General features: G+C 38.3%; 2 protein-coding genes across 3 annotated transcripts; one reads left to right on the top strand and one right to left on the bottom strand.

Moving 5' to 3' along the window:
• The first annotated feature begins 1,493 nt into the window (after positions 1–1,493).
• On the top strand, positions 1,494–14,521 carry ATP5ME (ATP synthase membrane subunit e). The gene is made up of 4 exons (XM_089510672.1): positions 1,494–1,575; positions 12,463–12,517; positions 13,542–13,640; positions 14,395–14,521. The coding sequence occupies exons 1-4, from the start codon at positions 1,540–1,542 to the stop codon at positions 14,418–14,420; spliced, it is 216 nt and encodes a 71-aa protein (XP_089366798.1). The 5' UTR covers positions 1,494–1,539; the 3' UTR covers positions 14,421–14,521.
• Positions 2,175–8,364, bottom strand: LOC149323285 (uncharacterized). Of its 2 annotated transcripts, none has more exons than XM_089488695.1 (2): positions 6,634–8,364; positions 2,175–2,346 (listed from the first exon to the last, which is right to left on the bottom strand). In XM_089488695.1, the coding sequence occupies exon 1, from the start codon at positions 7,666–7,668 to the stop codon at positions 6,649–6,651; it is 1,020 nt and encodes a 339-aa protein (XP_089344821.1). In that variant the 5' UTR covers positions 7,669–8,364; the 3' UTR covers positions 2,175–2,346; positions 6,634–6,648. The 2 variants fall into 2 exon arrangements, with proteins under 2 accessions (XP_089344821.1, XP_089344820.1); XM_089488694.1 differs by lacking the exon at positions 2,175–2,346 and adding an exon at positions 2,650–2,725.
• Positions 14,522–16,898: the final 2,377 nt, after the last annotated feature.

The following is a 16,898-nucleotide window of genomic DNA, read 5'->3' on the forward strand; positions in this document are numbered from 1 at the left end:
GCGGCAGACCGCCGCTTTCAGGCAGTCTGTAATGCGCCTTAGACACTTAGCCTGGAGAAGAGAAGGTTAAGGTGTGATATGATAGCCCTGTTTAAATATCTGAAGGGATGCCATATTGAGGAGGGAGCAAGCTTGTTTTCTGCTGTTCCAGAGACTGGGACCCAGAGCAATGGATGCAAGCTACAGAAAAGGAGATTCCACCTCAACATTAGGAAGAACTTCCTGACAGTAAGGGCTGTCCAACAGTGGAACACACTCCCTTGGAGAGTGTGGAGGCTCCTTCATTGGAGGTCTTTAAGCAGAGGCTGGGTGGCCATCTGTCAATGGGGATGCTTTGATTGGGAGTTCCTGCATGGCGGAAAAGGGTTGGACTGGATGGCCTTGTGGTCTCTTCCAACTCCATGATTCTATGATTCCATCATTCTATATGTCTGCTGATGCAGCCTAGAATCACATTGGCCCTTTTAGTTGCCCATCCAGGCGAGGCCTGACCAAAGCAAGCACCTTACGTATAATGTGACCCCACACACTGTGTTGCAACCTTTAAAAACTAGGCTGTCTTCAACCGCCCAGAGGACCTTTTCGGCTACCGCTCCCAGATTATGGAACGACCTGCTGGATGAGATCCGCCATATTACCACCTTAAACAGCTTTTTAAAAGGCTGTTAAGACGGATCTCTTCCGGCAGGCCTTTCCTTGAATAGACACCCAGCCACTGAAAAGAAAACTTAACTTGTTGACGTGTGATTTGACTACAGCCACTGTTTATTTCTTATTATCGTTATAGTTTTAAGCATGTTTTAAATTGCAAATGGTTGGATTGTATTTTAAGGGGTGGGTGGGCAGTTGGTTGGGGGTTATGTTATGGAATGCATATTTTAATGTTGTATTATTATTATTATGCTTGTAATGTTGGACTATGACTCTGGAGACCAGGGTTCAATTCCCAGCTCAGCCTTGGAAACCCACTGTGTGATGTTGGGCAAGTCACACTCTCTCAGCCTCCTTTAACTGCCTTGGCTCAATGCTAGGGAATGCTGGGAATTGTAGTTTGTTGCGGCCCCAGAGCTCTCTCTGACAGAGAAGGCTCAATGTCACACAAAACTACAGTTCCCAGAATTCTGTTCCCTTTCCCTCAGGCTTATGAAGACTGACTGCCTGAGCTTATCCACTCTGCGCATGCGTCTTCCCTTGTTCCTCATTGGCCCGCCTTCATTTTACAGAGATAGGAAATACAGAGCGATACATGTCCACTGACGGACGCAGACTTTTTTTTGATCTGCTGCTATCTCCAGTCATAGGAACTATTTCCATTAACAGCCGAAAGCAGCCACTCGCCCTGATCCCCAGCCAAAGCAGCTGAGGGGCATCCTTCCCTGCGCTGCTTAGTACCTCCGAAATCCGAAACGGAGAATCACTTCCGCATTCGGACCGGAAGTGTTCTATTGATTTCTATCTCTAGTTACCCTTTTTCCGCCCTGACCTTTCCATAGAGGTGACGTACGTCACTTCCGTTCGGTCTGTGAGCCCAGGGACAAAATGGTGCCTCCGGTGCAAGTCTCCCCGCTGATCAAGGTGAGCGAGGAGGCGCCCTTGGCGGGGGCGGGTTAGGGGCTCCTCCCGCCTGAAGCGGAGCTCAAGAGGCAGGAGAGGGGGCCCTCGGGCTCCCAAGGTGACCCTGGAGGAGGAGGAGGAGGAGGAGGAGGAGGGCTGGGAAGGGGCAGCAGGCTGGCTGGTCTTCAATGGGTCCTGGTTGCCTGTTATCATCATCAATCATCATTATCCTTATTTATTTATTATTTTTATTTTTTGTTATTTATTTATTTATTATTCATTCAGTTGTTTATAATTTTTGTTACTTTGTTATTTTTTTTATTTATAATTTTTGTTATTTGTTTATTATTTTATTGTTTATTTGTACAGTTATTTATTTTTGTTATTTATTTATTTATTATTTTATTTATTATTTATTCAATTATTTATAATTGTTCTTATTTATTTATTATTTTAATATCTATCTATTCAATTATTTATATTTTTGTTATTTATTATTTTATTATTTATTTATTCAAATATGTATAATTTTTATTTATTTATTTTTTTTTTTAAATAATCTTTATTGAAATTTTCCAATTAAAATAACTTTGTTTACAGAAATCATGTTTGTACAATCTGTCAAATATAAGTGCATAACGTCCAACATATAACAAAAAATAAGACATTGGGGTGTGAAATTACACCACAACTGTCGATCTTCCTGGACCCTTCTTCCTTCGGACCTCCTTCCATTCCGGTTGCTAAAAGAACTTCTTTCTTTCTTGCTTCCCCATCGGCCTAGCTCCTTTACTTGAATATGCAGCCATTAAATCCAAAATCAATTAATACTTACATACAGGCATCCTTAAACATCTTTAAACAATCAGGTCCCCTATATAACCTACAACTTAATTACCCTGCCTCGGCAAACGGTTTCCTGCATCAGTCATCCTGCATACTACAACAACAATTGCAATTCATTTGGTTAGTCTGGTAATATCTCGGTTGACATTTATCAATTACAATTATGACTTCATTTCACTCTGCTTCGTTGTTAATTCCTCAAGTCTAGATAACAGTATTATATCAATTGCCATAAGGTTGTCCTCAAATGTAATATTGAACAAGGATTAATAGAAGACCCGTACCATGGAACCTCCGTCTCAGTTTTCCCTTTGACTCTTCTAACCTGGGTTAATGAAATTAACAGAGTGAAAAGACATAATAATTCCAATTCCTTCCTTGGCTTCATTAATTACAAGAGTAGTTCTGTATCCAAATTCCATTCTCTCTTCCAAAATTCTAAAACTTTCTCCCAGTCCTCCTTTGATCTTTTCTTACTAATATTCTTAACCTTACAAGAGAGTGTATCAAGTATCCTATAATCGTTCACTTTTAACATCCAGCTTTCCCACTTGGGGATGTCCGATGATTTCCACAATTTCGCTATCTCTACCCTTGCCGCTGTAACCATGTAAAGCACTACCCTCCAATATTTTTTTTCATCTCCCGGTTTAAAGACTGTGGTCATGTTTAGTAAATAAAGTTTAGGATCTAAAGAGAAACTAATTCCTAATATATCTTCTATTGATTTGTGAACCACTCTCCAAAATTTCTGGATCTCTTTACATTTCCACCATATGTGGATCAGATTCCCCTTTTCAAAATTACATCTCCAGCATTTCCCACATTTGGAATTGTACATCTTTTTGATTCTCCACGGTGTGTAATACCATCGGTTCATTATTTTTAGCAAGTTCTCTTTAGGATCTTGAGCTATTGTGAAATCATGCGTCTTCCTCCAGGCATTTTGCCATTCATTTAAATTAATATTCTTACCCAAGTCTCTCGCCCATTTATTCATATAATCTTTGACTGTTTCCTGTTCCAGTTTGCGGTCTATAAAGAGCTTATACAGCTTAGAAATTTTCTTCCTGTCTGGCTGCCAAATTATTTCATCTAGTTCATTACGCTGGTTTTCTATTCCTACCATTCTTCTATCTTCTAGAAACTTATTACTAATCTGATAATAATTAAACCAATTAAGTTCGAACCCTTCTTCATTTAATTCTTCCCTAGATTTTAAAGTCCAAGTTCCTTGTTGGTTTTTCTTTAAACAATCTTGGTAGGTTAGACATCTATTCCTTTCCTTCTTTAGCCACCTACCAAAGAAAGCCTCCTGAGTGGAAGTCCAAATGGGGATTTTAAAATAAAATATCTTTTTCAATTTTATCCACACCTGTAATAAGGATTTTCTAATGGGGTGATTATTAAAATCCTTATTTTTCCCCAACTGGTTGTAACATAAAAAGGCGTGCCACCCAAATCTAAGTTGAACTCCTTCCAAATTTAATACTTCCTCATTCTCCAGTTTCACCCAGTTTTGCAGCCACATTACACTGCATGCCCAGTAATATGTCTGAAGATCCGGGAGCGCAAAGCCCCCCTTTTCTTTTCGATCTTTTAATATAGAGCTTTTGATTCTAGGTTTCGCCCCTTTCCATAGAAATCTATTTAACTCCTTCTCCCACTCTCTAAACTGACTGGTTTTAATCATGATAGGTAAATTCAGGAACAAGAACAATATTTTCGGAAGGATTACCATTTTGGTGACCGCAATTCTTCCTAAAAGGGAAATATTTAATCTATTCCATCTGCACATGCTCTCTTTTATTTCCTTCCATTTATTTCTATAGTTATTTTCAAAAAGCTTTAAATTATCTTTGGAGATTATTATACCCAGATATCTAATTTGTTTTTCCAATTTAAAACCTGATTTCTGTTCTAGTTTTTTCTCCTCTTCAACGGTGAGATTCTTAGAGATCATAACTGTTTTTCCTTTATTGACCATCAGCCCCGATAGAGTCCCAAAAAGATTCAACTCATGCTTTAGTTCCTCAATCCCCTGTAGCGGGTCATCCAATATTACCGCAACATCATCTGCAAAAACTTTGGTCTTTACCGGGTGCCCTTTGTTTCCAATTCCGCCTATTTTATTATTTCCATTAATTCTATTAATCAAAACTTCAATTGCCAGGATAAAAAGAAGAGGGGACAAAGGACAACCTTGCCTGACCCCTCTTTTTATTTCAAATTCTAGGGATCTCTCTTGATTTACTATCAAAGACGCCCTCTGCCTGTTGTAAATCTGTCGTATTACGGTGATAAATTTTTTGCCTAAATCTCTTTTTTCCAATACTTCAAATAGAAACTCCCAGCTTAATTTATCAAACGCTTTTTCCATGTCTAAGGCTATTAGTGCTAGCTTTTTCTCATTGTTCGTCTGGTAGAACTCCAAGCTATTTATGATGGTCCTAATATTGTCCCTTATTTGTCTCCCTGGCAAAAATCCATTCTGGTTCCTTCCTATAATTACTTTCAGTATTTCTTTAAGTCTTGTGGCCCATATCATAGTATATATCTTATAATCCACATTTAGGAGGCTTATCGGTCTGTAATTTGCCATACAAGAGTCGTCTTTGTCCTCTTTTGGGATGAGTGTTATACAAGACTGTTCCCATGTCTGTGGCACTCCCTCTTTTTCTATGGAATTATATAATTTTTCTAATGGATCTAATAATTCTAAATTAAATACCTTATAGTATAAGGCAGAAAAGCCGTCCACTCCCGGAGTCTTCCCTTCCTTTAATGACGAAATTGCCTTTAAAATTTCCTGTTTGGATATCCTTGCTTCTAAGCTCATTTTTTGTTCGTGGGATATTATTCCCACTATCTTGGAGTCTAGGTATTTATCAACTTTTTCTTTTCCAGCTTTTCCCCCCCTTTCTTGCTCGTATAGTGTCTGATAATAACCTCGAAATAAATTTAATATATCTTCTTGCTTAGAGTATGACTTCCCTCCCACATTCAATTTCGTTATCCTTTTCTTCTCCTTGTGGCCTCCCAATTTCTTCGCCAACCACCTGCCCACTTTGTTCCCATTTTCAAAAAATTTCAACTTGTTATGTCTAAGATCTCTCTCTATCTCTGTATCAAGCTTACTCTGTATTTGTTTTTTTAACAAATTTACCTCATTCACCAATTTAATATTCGCAGGATGTCGTTTTAATAATTTTTCTTTCTTGCATAGTTCCTCCATAAGCCTTTTATCTTTAATCTTTTCTGCCTTTTTAAGCTCTGCTTGTTTTTTGATCATTAAGCCCCTAACCACCGCCTTACTTGCATCCCAAACTGTTCCAATATTGATCCCAGGTGTCACATTTGTCTTAAAGTAAAATTTAATTTCCTCTTTCAGAAACCCAACAAAATTCTCCTCTTTGAGCATATCCTCCTGCAGTCTCCATGTTCGGTTTTTCTTATCCTTTATAACCATACTCATGTCTATCAAGCTATGGTCAGATAGAGTTTTAGGGTCGATCTCCATTTTTTTAACTTTCCCTAATAGAGATCTGGAGACCATAAAAAGATCTATTCTGGACCATGACCTATGTACTCCCGAGTAAAATGTAAACCCTGGTTTCTCATCATATTTAAATGGCCATAAATCCTCCAAATCATGTTCCCGCATCATATCAAAGCAGCTTTGGGGTAGCCTCCCCTGCAATTCCTTCATTTTCCTTTCCGCTTTTCTATCCCTTTTCGCTTTCAAGACCCCATTAAAATCTCCCGCTATAATTACTTTCCCTTTATCACAATGCATCAAATCCTCATTAAGTTTTTGAAAAAAGGGATCTTTCTTTTCAAGGGGTCCATAAATGTTTACCACCACAATTTCTTCCTCCCCTGTATTAATTTCTACGATTACAAACCTACCCTCCGGATCTGACTTTATCTCTTTGGCCTCCCACTTTTTATTGACAAAGATTACACATCCCCGCTTTTTCTTGTTGCTTGATGAAATAAAGCTATTGCCCAGCTTAGGGTTTCTTAGGTATTTTAACTCTCCTGTCCTTATCTTGGTTTCCTGCAAGCAAATCACGTCATATCTTCTTTTTTCTAAAAGGTGGAAAATCTGCTTTCTCTTTTTTTCCCTGTTCAGCCCCCCTACATTCCAAGATGCCAAAGACAACATCCTAACCACTGATTAGTAACAAACAAAGGAAAAACAATATCTATATATATAACAATATGTTTCACCTTCCGTGGGTACTTCTATTTCAAGCCAGCAGTCAGCGTCGTTAGCTCCTTCTCATTAATAGGCAAACCTCCTTTCTGAGTTTCTTTTGGGGGATTCCCCCCTGAGTCCAGCAAGTCCTTGTTTTTGGTGACCCCAGCTTCACTAACTGCCGCGGGATTTGTACCTATATTTCTTTGTTCTCCATTTTCTTCATTCTGCGTTATCCTTCTATAGAATTCTTTCGCTTTTCCAATAGAGTCTATTTTCATCCTTCTTTCTTTGTACGTAAACACTATCCCTTCCACATTTCCCCACCTATAACTTATGTTTTTCCTCTGGAGTACCGATGTTAAAAATCTGTATTGTTGTCTTTGTTTTAGGATGCCCAGGGGTAAGTCTCTGTAAATCTCCAATTCTACATTTCCAATAATCAATCCTTCGGCAAAGTTTTTTTGTATAATTTTTTCTCTTATCCTGGAATTGTTAAAGCACACCGCAATGTCCCTCGGCAGGCTCCTTTCCTGCGCTGTCTTAGAAAAAACCCGAAATAATTTGTCAATTTGAGTGTTCAACAAGTCTATAGGGATATCAAGAAAATCTGCTAATGCTGGAATAATTATTTCTTCCAGATTTTCTTCCTCTAGTTCAGGAAGGCCTCTAATTTTAATCGCCCTGTCTCTCTGCTTTTTCTCCTGCATCCATAGGATTTTTCCCTCTTCGCTTTGGCGCTTCTCGATCTCCTCAATTTTATTGTCCAATTCTTCTGTTTTTTTGGCCGTGGCTTGGGCTTCTTCTCTAATTTCCCGGATCTCTTTATTCAAACAATCAATTTTTCTAGCCAGTCCATGTATCTCTGACTGCATATCTGATCTGATTTCTTCTCTTAAATTCTTTTGTTCATCCCTTATCTCCGCCTTAAAATTTTTTTTAAATTCCCGAAGCTCTTCCAAAATCACGGTGCTTAAATCTTGATGTTTATTGGGCCAATCTAAAGAATCTCTTCTGTGTGACCAGCTCATATTATCTTTCCTGTTTTTTGTCTGTCTGGTCTCCATCAGTAGTTGAAATAGCCCCCAAAGCAAACCAACTTGCGCTCCAGAGACTCCCAGGTCAAACCAGGCAAACAGAAAAGCGAAATTCACTCCCAACAGATCAAAGCCAAAAGTCTTTCCTCCTTTTCTTTTCGCTTCTCTTGTGTAAGCCCTCCTTGACTGCTTGCTGTGAGCAGTTGCTTAACAATATGAACCAGCTGGTGGTTTATGTAATCCAATTAATTCAATTAACCCAGCTGCCAGCAAGAAAAAGAAGAGAAAAAACCTCAACATTCAAAACTTGAGATATTCTTTTGTTGAAGCTGTTTTTACCAAAGTCCGTTGGAGAGAAAAAAGAAAATAAATGGGGAGGCAGAGATCCAATTTTTCAGCCAGCTTATGTCAAACTGCCTTTCCTCCCCCACATTCCCCAAGATAACCAGCTCTCTTAGGCAATTAATAGTCCTCTTCCAACCGGGTCCAACCAAAGCATATAAACCCCTGTTTCGGGTCAACAAACAAAGAAAAACAGGGGTTCCTTCAAGCATATAAAGTTGCTGTCAAAACTGTTCCCCTTAGGGATGGCTCACGTCGCGTCGGCTGTCTTGCGGCTCTCACCAAGACCCTCCAATACCCGTGGTGGCTCCCCACCACAAGCAAATGGAAGGAACTCTCAAGCCCCCTGCAGACCCTCGCTCCGAGTTTCCCCCAACTAGGAGACTCTGCTGGCCCCAGAAGGTGATAAACTGAGACCTTAAACGAGCCCGCGACGGACCTTGGAGACAGAGCCAAGCTTCTTGCCTCCACTCGCCTTGACGTCACAACAGGAAGTCCAAATCAATTTTTATTTATTTATTTATTCAAATATTTATAATTATTATTTATTCATTTATTATTTTATTAATTATTTATTCAATTATCTATAATTGTTCTTATTTATTATTTTAATCTTTATTTATTCAATTATTTATAATTTTTGTTTATTTATTATTTTAATATTATTCAATAATTTATAATTTTTGTTATTTGTTTATTATTTTATTATTTATCTATTCAATTATTTATATTTTTGTTATTTATTTATTTTATTATTTATTTATTCAGCTATTTATAATTTTTATTTATTTATTATTTTATTATTTATTTATTCAAATATGTATAATTTTTATTTATTTATTTATTCAATTATTTATAATTATTATTTATTCATTTATTATTTTATTAATTATTTATTCAATTATCTATAATTGTTCTTATTTATTATTTTAACCTTTATTTATTCAATTATTTATAATTTTTGTTTATTATTTTAATATTATTCAATAATCTATAATTTTTGTTATTTGTTTATTATTTTATTATTTATCTATTCAATTATTTATATTTTTGTTATTTATTTATTTTATTATTTATTTATTCAGCTATTTATAATTTTTATTTATTTATTATTTTATTATTTATTTATTCAATTATTCATAATTTATTTATTTATTTATTATCAGGGCTGGGAAAGTGGAGGCTGACTGGTCTTCAATGCGTCCTGGTTGCCTATTATTATTGTTATCATCATTATTATCATCTATTATTATTATTATTATTATTAATTTATTTATTATCATCTTGCATCCTAAACCACGCTGTAGAAATAATCCCCTTTAAGATCGCTTTAACTTCCTTGGCTGAATGCAAGAGAAATCCTGGGGACTGCAGTTTTGTAAGACATGGAGCCTTCTTCTCTGTCAGAGAAAGTTTGGTGCCACAATATTTATTTATTTCATTTATTTGGAGAATTTATACCCCGCTCTTCAGCCACAAGTGCTCTCAGAGCAGCTTACAAATGGTTAATTAGATATTTCCCTGCTGCCCTCCAGCTTACAATCTAAAAAGACACGACACAAAAGGAAAAGAAGGCAATGGCAGTGGGTCCAGCAGTTTTGTTCAACAGTGGAACACACTCCCTTAGACAGTGGTGGAATCTCCCTCCTTGGAGGTCTTTAAGCAGAGGCTGGATGGCCATCTGTCAGAGATACTTTGATTTAGATTTCCTTCATGGCAGAAGGGGGTTGGACTGGATGGCCCTTGCGGTCTCTTCCAACTCTACGGTTCTATGGCCCGACAGGCCAAAATAAAGCTGCTTCAGGTCACTTTGGATGTATGGTGTTTCAGTGATGAATGCGTCCTAAGAGTCTGAAAGCTGCACCAAAGCTGCACTCTAGTCCTTAGGACTGGAGCATGGCTTTGGTGCGGCTTCTGGACTCTTAAGACACATGCATCATTTAAACAGCATACCTCCAAAGTGACCCAAAGCAGCTTTATTTTGGCCAGTCTGTATCAGGCCAAAGATTCTCTCCCTCTGAAGCCTGGACCATGGTTACAGTTCCCAGGATTCCCTAGCACTGAGTCAGAGCAGTTGAAGCAGCCTCAAAATGGCTTATTTCTGTGTTGTGTTTTGAACCATTATTATTATTATTATTATTATTATTATTATTATTATTATTATTATTTATTACAAATTGAGTCTCCCTTCTCTAAAATGTTTGGGACCAGACATGTTTTGGATTTTGATTTTTTTTGACAACAGAAATGCCAGTGGGCAAGTCACATTCTCTTGTTATTGTTATTATTATTGTTATTATTATGCTTGTAATGTTGGACTGTGACTCTGGAGACCAGGGTTCAATTCCCAGCTCAGCCATGAACCCCACTGGGTGACCTTGGGCAAGTCACACTCTCTCAGCCTCACTGGTAGGCAATGGTAAACCACCTCTGAACAAATCTTGCCAAGAAAACCCCAAGATAGGTTTGCCTTAGGGTCACAGTAAGTCTGAAACAACTTGAAGACACACAACAACAACAGTTATTTGTATATACATACATGACTACTTGGAGCAATTACTATGGAAAGTCAAAGATAAAACAGCAAAGGCAGGCTTAATGCTGAACATTAAATATAACCAAAAATAAAGGCCACAGAAGTTTTATATAAATTCAATCGAGACAACGAAGAAATAGAAATAGTCAAAGATTTCTCATACTTTCGACCCATCATTGACTAGAATGGAGACTACGGTCAAGAAATTAGAAGAAGGCTAGGATTGGGATTGGCAGCTATGAAAGAATTGGACAAGATCCTAAAGTGTATACAAATGAATACTAATGCAAGAATAGTCCAGGCTGTTGTTTTCCCCATCACCATGTACTGACTGAAGAGCTGGAGAATCAAAAAGGCAGATAGGAAGAAAATCAGCTCATTTGAGATATGCTGCTGGAGAAGAGAGCTGAGGATACCGTGGATGGCCAGAAAGACAAACAAATGGGTCCTTGAACTGATCAAGACTGAACTCTCTCTAGAAGTCAAGATGACCAAACTGAAGTTGTTGTTCTTTGGCCACATCATGAGAAATATGACAATAATTCTAGGAAAGGGTGAAGGTAGCAGAAAGAGAGGGAGACCACATGCAAGATGGTTGGACTCAACCGAGGCCATGGGCCTGAGTAGAGCAGCTGAGGACAAAGAGGCTTGGAGGTGTCTCACTCATGGGCTTTCCATGACTCAAAGTCCCCTTAAGGGCAGGCAGTTAACAACAACAACATGAGATGTGTTTGAGATGGGACCCAAGTCTAAACACAAAATTCATTTGTGATTCAGATACACATAGCCTGAGGTAATTTTGTACATAATGTATTTTAATTATGTCACTCATGAAACAAAGTTTGTGTACATCGAACCATCAGGATGCAAAGGTGTCACCATCTCAGCCACCCATTAAAAAAAGTTTGTATTTTAGAATATGTTGGATTTCAGAACTCTGGCTAAAGGAGACTAAACCTGTATCATGATCATTATTGTTCATTTCTATAGTGCCATCAAGTTGTTACAGGTGCTTTGCGAGTGTAACAACCTAAAAACAGTAGGCCCTTGCAAAAGCATACAGTCTATGTACAAGTATGCAAAGAGGGAAGAAAGGACTGATAATGTAAAATGATACAAAATAATTATAAAACACATAATCCAGATAACGTACAAAAATACAATATGCAATGTAATATAAAATGAGCTAGCCAGTTATAAAACAATATTAAACTAAAGTTCCAAAAGCTTTAGAAAACAAGTTTTTAATTCAGATTTTAAAATAGTCAGGGAAGGAGCAGTCCGCAGATGCTGAGGGAGGCTCAGCAACCCATGCCTGAGCATCCTTATGTCTTTAAGGTCAAAGCAGATCCTTTTGTATTCTATAAAGCACTGGCTAGAAACCCCCAATATGTTGAACCTTACTTTTAAGTCTCTTCTCAGACATGAAACTGCTCTCATTTGGCTCTTAGCTTTAAATGTTTGACATCTTAAGCTTTAGTACAAAGTTAGGGCTGAAACAGACCGGCTTGAAATGCTGGCTTCCTGGCAGCTTGGGGGTGTGGTGTATGCCCCGACACCGACCAAAAGCCGTCGGGCTGCCCGCATATGGGCCAGCTTCATGCTGCTCCAGCAACGTGGCGTTTACATGCTCCAGGAGTGCCATAAAGCTGTGGTGGGAAGGGAAAGCTGGCTTTTTGCCGACTCAAAAGGGCCCTGCATTTTGCCACTTTGTTTTGGGTTAGCAAAAAGCCAGACTGGGGCTATGGCGTGCGGTTGCTATGGCCCCACACCAGCCCTCTCTGGGGAAGCTTCAAGCTGCCACTTCAGGGCGGTCTGTTTTGCCCTTTAGTCTCTCTTTAAATTCTGTCATTTCAAAAGTCTGAGAACTGCAAAATAAAGGCTGGTGTATTTATGCATTTATTTGATGTTCTTTATGTTTTATATCTCTCTAATTTATTTTACAGTTCACCAGGTACTCAGCACTGCTACTTGGAATGATCTATGGAAAGAAAAGATATGGTAAGTGACTACGGAAAATTGTAGTCTAAACTTGTAATTGCGCTGTTGTCCATTTTCAGTAGTTTATATTTGGCTTTTGAAATCTACATTGTGATTATGAAAATGGGTAATTATATCTGTTTTTAGAAAAATGTGTGAATCGGAGTGGATTCATATATAGAAGTGCGGATGATTTACTGTTATGTCATAGATATTCATTTTTGTCTGTCTTGTGAACAATATGATCTTAGGTGGTTTGAATCATTTTAGTAATGAAAAAACGAGACATTTGATCACATTCATTATGTCAGTTCATTATAGAATTGACTTTTGAATTGTTAACATAAAAATGCATAGGTTCTGAGTCAATTTTCCCCCTTTGAATATGAAGCACAGGAATGTATTCTCAGACATCCCTGTAAAGTATATTATAAGCTGTTGTAGAAAGTATTTTTGATGAATATTATGTATAGTTGATACTCTAAAGTTTAAAGCAAGCATGAGCTTATGTAGAATGGGGAACGTTCTAGAGAATGTTGAAAGGAATTCAGGTTATAGGAATGAATAGTGAACCTAAACATTTTTTTCCAGTAGTGTTTACGAAGTCACACTCTCACAGCCTCAGGAAGGCAATGGTAAACCCTCTCTAAACAAATTTTGCCAAGAAAACCACATGATAGTGTTGCTAGAATGACTTGAAGGCAGACAACAAGAACAGTGTATGTTCCTTTGTGATGTATGTGGGCACTAATGACTGATATACATCTTGTGCATGAATATCAGTGTTCCAAAATACAGATCAGTGGCATCAATGGCTCTTTTGGCTGAACCTACCTAAACTATATACTTTTCTCCAGAGACTTCTCCAGCAACTTTCCTTGGAATATATCTTGATGATTCCTATGTCTTTAATGAGTTGGAGGTAAAGAATTGTGAAGAAAGACCTAGTATGAGTACTAACTGAGCAAGTCTTGAGCTGACTAAGTTGTAATGCTTTTTGTAAATATACACTGACTTTGAAAAATCATTTGCTTTAATCTGACAGACTACCTGAAACCTATCGCTGAGGAGGAAAGGAGGATAGAAGCAGAGGAGAAAAAGAAGCGCGAGGAAATGGAACGAATTGCAAAAGCACTTGCAGAAGGTATTTTTTTCCTACATGAGTTGATTTCCCCCCCTTGTTATCTTTAAAAAATTGTCTCCAGTCTGCCAGGTCATTTGATAGATAGTCACTAAAACTGTGGGTTGAAAATGATATCCTGCAATATGCTTTGTAGCAACATGTTAGCAGAAGCCCCAGGACTTCAGTTCTCCTGAAGACCATTCATCACCCCCAGTGGTACATTTCAAAGAGGAAGTTTTATGCTAGCTACAAGATTAATTTTCATTATGTTATCTTGGTGGTCCTCCCAAAAATTTACTCTTTTTTTAAAAAGTGAGCCTTTAAAATATTTATAGCTGAGAACAATCTGAGGTAGACAACTTTTAGTACTAATGGATTATTTTTTGTAAGGTTCCCTGTACAAATTTGTGAAATACTTAGGGTTATAGCAATTTTTTCCTTATCTTTTCACCCAAATCTGTTTCAGAGGGTCCCCACCTTCTAATAATAATTCTTTACTTCAGCCATAAAAGGATAATGTGACTATTTCCAGTTCAGGGGAAAAAAAAGATAATTTATTGCCAGACGTGTGGGAAACATAACTCTCTTGTATTATTTTGTGGAGGATTACATAGATGTGTTTGAACATCTGCAATTAAACAATTATCAAATAATGACAACAGTAGCTACGGCTTCCTATTTTACGTTTTGCATACCATACTTGAGTTCGTAAACATTTAAGGCACATTTTACCTTAGTATTGGTGATCTTAATTGTTTCATTTTTTCATTTTCAGCCAATGAAGATACAATACTGAAATGAACCTGCCCAGTCCTCTTCTTCACTTTTAATATCCCATGTTTGAAATACTGAAGTATAATCCTGTCAAATAAATTTACATCAATAAACATATTCTGTCAGTAGCTTCAGATTCCTCAGTGTACACAGTATCAAGAGAAGTAATAGTGCCACTGTATTCTGCTCTGGTCAGGCCCCACCTGGAATATTGTGTCCAGTTCTGGGCGCCACAATTCAAAAAGGACATTGAGAAACGAGCGTGTCCAGAGGAGGGCAACTAAAATGGTGAAAGGTCTGGAAACCTTGCCCTATGAAGAATGACTCAGGGAGCTTGACAACACTTAAACTGCCGTGGCTCAGTACTGTGGAACGCTAAAAAAGGCTAAATAAGCTATACATCCCAAATATGACCATTCAAAGTGGTGTCAAACTGCATTAATTCTGCAGTGCAGATGCAGGAAACGTAACACCCCCCAGAATTGTTACAATTGTAAGGAACCCTGGGCAAGGCTGTCTTGGTCTGGTTGGATGATATCTTCTTGATAATAATAATAACAGTAAATTTTTATTTATATCTCCTGCTTCTCCCTTCGGATCGAAGCAGGATTACAGCAATAAAAACATCATAAAATACATAGACAATACACAATACTTCAATCAGAAATAAAAAGGGAAGAGTTGTTACAGTATTGCTCACAGTCATAAGAATTGAGTCATCGTATTCAGATATTCAAAATCAGATTAGAGGAGATCAATTGGATAGACCCACCGAAAGAGATCCATTTTCAATGCCCTCTTGAAGGCTTCCAAAGAAGGCATAAGACGGATCTCTTCCGGTAAGTTGTTCCAAAGTCTAGGGGCCATTGCAGAAAACGTTTTACAAGAGGTAGTTTTCAACCTGGTTTTGGGGTGTTCTAATATTTTTGTGCCAGATGTTCTGAGAGTGTGGGGCGGATTATGTGGGGAGAGGTGTTCCCTTAAGTAACTCGGGCCCAGGCCATGGAGGGCTTTATAGGTAATAACCGACACTTTGTATTGCACCCGGAAGCTAATTGGCAGCCAATGTATAGATTTCAACACCGGTGTAATGTGCTCTGATCTCGATGTCCTGGTGATCAGTCTGGCTGCAGCATTCTGAATCAGTTGGAGCTTCCGAACTTAGTACAAAGGTAGCCCCATGTACAGCGCATTACAGAAATCTAAACGAGAGATTACCAGTGCGTGTGCTACTGTTTCAAGGTCCCCCTGAGCCAGGTAGGGGCACAGTTGGCGTATCAGCCGAAGCTGACACCATGCACTCCTGGCTATCGGCTCCACCTGAGATGTCAACTGTAGAGAAGAGTCCAGGAGCACTCCCAAACTGCGAACTTCATTCTTCAGGGGAAGTGTGACCCCATCAAGGATGGGTTGGGAAATCTCCTTCCCTAGACCAGGGGCACCTATCACAAGCACCTCCGTTTTCTCTGGATTCAGCTTCAGTTTGTTTTCCTTGTTTTACACCGAGTAGAGACAAATGGGGCCATTCAATTGAATCAGGGAACCGGAGGATTCCCACCCATGTTTCAATGCCTTCTGCAAGTTACTGCAAACTGAAAGTAAAAATAATCCCATAAATTTATATCTTTTGCAATCCCAGACCAATGGGATTATAAAAACAAGTTTTCTAAGCTTTCATAGTTGTGTGGACTATTCTTTTTAATTCAATTATTTTATGTTGATGGATTTCATAATAAAAATTACTAGGATATTCAAGTGTTTAAATATATTTGAAATTCTATATTGATTTCCTCCTTTTAAAAAAAATAATCTCAACACTTTTTGAATGTCAGCATTGTATGTAATGTCAAAAATATCACTTATGAACCTTTTGAATGGGAGAATACACACCAAGTATCAATTCATTTGAAAATGCCTGGGCTAATACCATGGGAATTGTTTTCATAAAAGCTTGTAAAGTCAGAGAAAACCCAGCGGCAGCTTCAGGCTGGTTGAATTAGCGAAACGTGAGGGCTATGAAATGTGTAGCAATGACTTGGTTCCCTGCTAACACCAAATCTAGGAGTCCAGAATGTCATGTTGTCATGACAAACTTGTTGACCAAGGGAATTGAGAGAGTACGGTCAGTTGGGGTGGGGGGTTAAAATTAATCTGGACAAATCAACTACAGAATGGATCACTTTGAACAATGATTTGCTGGAAGACATGGACAGGTTTTTCCTGCCTCTCTGCTTCATGACTGCGGATAGAATATTCCAATTCCTGGTTGCCTTTCCTTCCTTACAAGTGACTGAGAGTTGGTGGTGCTTGAGAGCTTCTGACTTGGAAACACTGGCGCTATACAGATTGCCCCTAAAGGACAGCATGCAGCTGCCCCTTTCCTGGCTGGATCGGGGCTGTGGCAATCTCATGCCATGGCCCCGATCTGGCTTCTGGAGAGCACAGAAAGCAGACGCAAAAAGCAGCTTTTGCGCCTTCCACTGAGCAGGAGTCACTTTGTCAGGT

Source organism: Sceloporus occidentalis, unplaced genomic scaffold, assembly GCF_023333645.1.
Source record: "Sceloporus occidentalis isolate IW3139 unplaced genomic scaffold, rSceOcc1.0.p SCAF_1, whole genome shotgun sequence".
In the NCBI taxonomy this organism is placed as follows: domain Eukaryota; kingdom Metazoa; phylum Chordata; class Lepidosauria; order Squamata; family Phrynosomatidae; genus Sceloporus; species Sceloporus occidentalis.